This window comes from Podarcis liolepis (genome assembly GCF_965112155.1).
Source record: "Podarcis liolepis genome assembly, chromosome: 12".
In the NCBI taxonomy this organism is placed as follows: domain Eukaryota; kingdom Metazoa; phylum Chordata; class Lepidosauria; order Squamata; family Lacertidae; genus Podarcis; species Podarcis liolepis.
Genome location: NC_139563.1, coordinates 22,693,932 through 22,696,529, shown reverse-complemented (window position 1 = coordinate 22,696,529; position 2,598 = coordinate 22,693,932). Strand labels below are relative to the sequence as shown.

The 2,598-nt window shown below is 55.8% G+C and overlaps 1 protein-coding gene across 1 annotated transcript; it reads left to right on the top strand.

Moving 5' to 3' along the window:
* Window positions 1-2,275, top strand: PTF1A (pancreas associated transcription factor 1a). The gene is made up of 2 exons (XM_083469114.1): window positions 1-833; window positions 1,887-2,275. The coding sequence occupies exons 1-2, from the start codon at window positions 161-163 to the stop codon at window positions 2,087-2,089; spliced, it is 876 nt and encodes a 291-aa protein (XP_083325240.1). The 5' UTR covers window positions 1-160; the 3' UTR covers window positions 2,090-2,275.
* Window positions 2,276-2,598: the final 323 nt, after the last annotated feature.

Genomic DNA, 2,598 nt, shown 5'->3' with positions numbered 1-2,598 from the left:
AGAGAGCGCGCGCGAAAGCCCGAGGCAGGAGTCGCGGCAAGTCGAGGCGCCGCAGGAGCCCGAGGCGGGGGGCTGAGGAGAAGGAGGCGGCAGCGGCAGCGCCTGGCCTCGTCCCGCTCCCTGCTGGACAGTGTCCCGCGAGGCGGGAAAGAAGCCCGCCATGGAGGCGGTGTTGCTGGAGCACTTCCCCGCGGGGTTGGACTCTTTTACCTCAGCGCCTTACTTCGACGACGAGGACTTCTTCACCGACCAGTCGTCTCGCGACCCCCTGGAAGGCGACGAGCTGCTGGAGGCCGACGTGGACTTCCTGACGCCTCAGTTCCAGGCCTGCTACCGCGCCGGCGGCGATGGCGACGGAGGGGCCTGCCTTGGCGCCGGGCCCGGGGGTCAGCCGGAGGGCGCCTTCTGCTGCGAGGGGGCGGCGGGCAGCTTCTCGTCGTCCTTCTCGCCGCCGTCGTCGCCGTCGTCGAGCAGCTTCGGGGCCGAGTGCTGCGGCAGCGCGGCGTCGCCCCGGGCGGGCCTGAAGGCGCTGGCCGCGGCGAGGCGCCGGCGCCGGGTGCGCTCCGAGGCCGAGCTGCAGCAGCTGCGTCAGGCGGCCAACGTGCGCGAGCGGCGGCGGATGCAGTCCATCAACGACGCCTTCGAGGGGCTGCGCTCGCACATCCCCACGCTGCCCTACGAGAAGCGCCTCTCCAAGGTGGACACGCTGCGCCTCGCCATCGGCTACATCAACTTCCTCAGCGAGCTGGTCCAGTCCGACCTGCCCTTGCGCGGCGCCGGCACCCAGAGCCCCTGCCAGCCCAAGAAGGTCATCATCTGCCACCGCGGGACAAGTAAGTGCGGGCGCCGCCCTCCGTCCGGCACCCGAGAGAGGCGCTGGCCGAGGAAGGAAGGCGCTCTCGGAAAGCAACTTAGGCGCGCGCCTCAAGACGCAGGCGCCCTCGCAGTCTAGTTCCAGCGCTGCGCTCGGGTTCAAGCGCTGCGCATCACCCACCCCTGAAAACTCCACCTTAAGCTCCTCTTACACTCTGCCACACTATTTCCTCCCTCCCTCCCATGGGCGCACGAGCCAACCCTGGCACGCAAACATACCCAACGACAGCACCCACTCTCGGACTTTTAGGGTTGGCGCTTTCACACGCGGGGAGACCCGCAGACGCGCGCGCAGAAATTCTCCCCCGCACGTACCCAGGCACATTTGTTGTACACAGGCGCAAATGCAAGCAGTCCCGGAAAGGTAAAGAGGAAGGAGCGCACGGTCGTGGAGACAGCAGGCGCTCGCTGTTTCTAAAGTGCGCTCCCGCAAACTCTTCAGGTCTAGACTAGAGGTTGGAAAGGAATCGCCGCCAGGACTAGGCATCTCTCTCTCTCTCTCACCACACGCGCGGCCAAGCGAGCGCACGGATTCATGTGCGCGCCCTAGCTTCAGGAGGGCTCGTCCTACAGAGTAGGGCAGGCATATGCGCCTTTTGCGCGAATACAAGGCGCATCATTGTGGTTAGGAAAAGATTTAGAAATCTGGCTGGTTGAAGGGAGACTCCTACGTGCTATGCTAAAAGTTTCTCCTAACCCCTTTCGCACTCTAAAGGAATGCGCTTCCTAGTCGGTGTTTTCCTCCAAGCACCCAGGGAGCAGTCTGGGTGGAGAAAAATACCCTTTGGGGGGGGGGGGAATTGGGATGCAGATATTAAGAGTTCTCTCGATATTTGATAGATAACCGCAGGGCGGTGTGCGTTGCCGCTGTGTGCAACAGGTTAGCCGGAGCACCTGCTGCTGTCCTGCGCCTAGAGAGAAAACGGGGCGCTTTGGCGCAGGTGTTGATTCTTCCTGTTTTCGGTGAGAATATTGCGATTGTGATTCACCCCTCTTCCTCTCTATTTCTCCAGGATCACCTTCTCCAAGCGACCCAGATTATGGACTTCCTCCTTTGGCTGGGCATTCTCTCTCCTGGACTGACGAGAAACAGCTGAAGGAACAAAACATTATTAGGACTGCTAAAGTGTGGACCCCTGAAGACCCTAGGAAATTAAACAGCAAGCCTTCCCTAAACAACATAGAAAACGAACCCCCCTTTGACTTTGTAGCATGAAATGTGAAAGTTACTGGGTTGTAAATATCAATAATCTTTATTACCAGTGTACATTTGTACTTAAAGGCGTATATTTTTTGAAGGTACTTTACAGAAAGGTATTCTAATGGCAATCAACTTTTTTTTATTTATCTATTTATTACTGTTTAGAGTTACAGGAATAGAACTGTCCTTTTGAATGTATAATTTATATAATTTATGCTAATTTAAAAATATGCAATGAATTTGAGATTTATCCACCAGCACCTTTTGGGCACAATTCTTTGTTGGAAAAAGAAACATACATCCCAGAAAATGTGAACATAATTTATTACGATTTGTTGAATATGCCAGTTATATTTTATTATTAATAAACTTTGATTAAATCTGAAGGTGATTTTATTTGGAGGGGTGTGTGCATGAATGGGTGGTATATGTGTGTATGAGGGCACCAGTGTTCAGCTATAACTTTAACCTGGACAAAACTACCTTGATCCCAAGAGAAGTTGCTTTGAGATGGGAATTGGTCT

Bases quoted from the DNA above. Each gene is read 5' to 3' on its own strand.
- PTF1A (XM_083469114.1), top strand. From the start codon at position 161: ATGGAGGCGGTGTTGCTGGAGCACTTCCCCGCGGGGTTGGACTCTTTT. The intron at 834-1,886 runs GTAAGTGCGGGC...CTATTTCTCCAG, and splicing joins CATCTGCCACCGCGGGACAA to GATCACCTTCTCCAAGCGAC.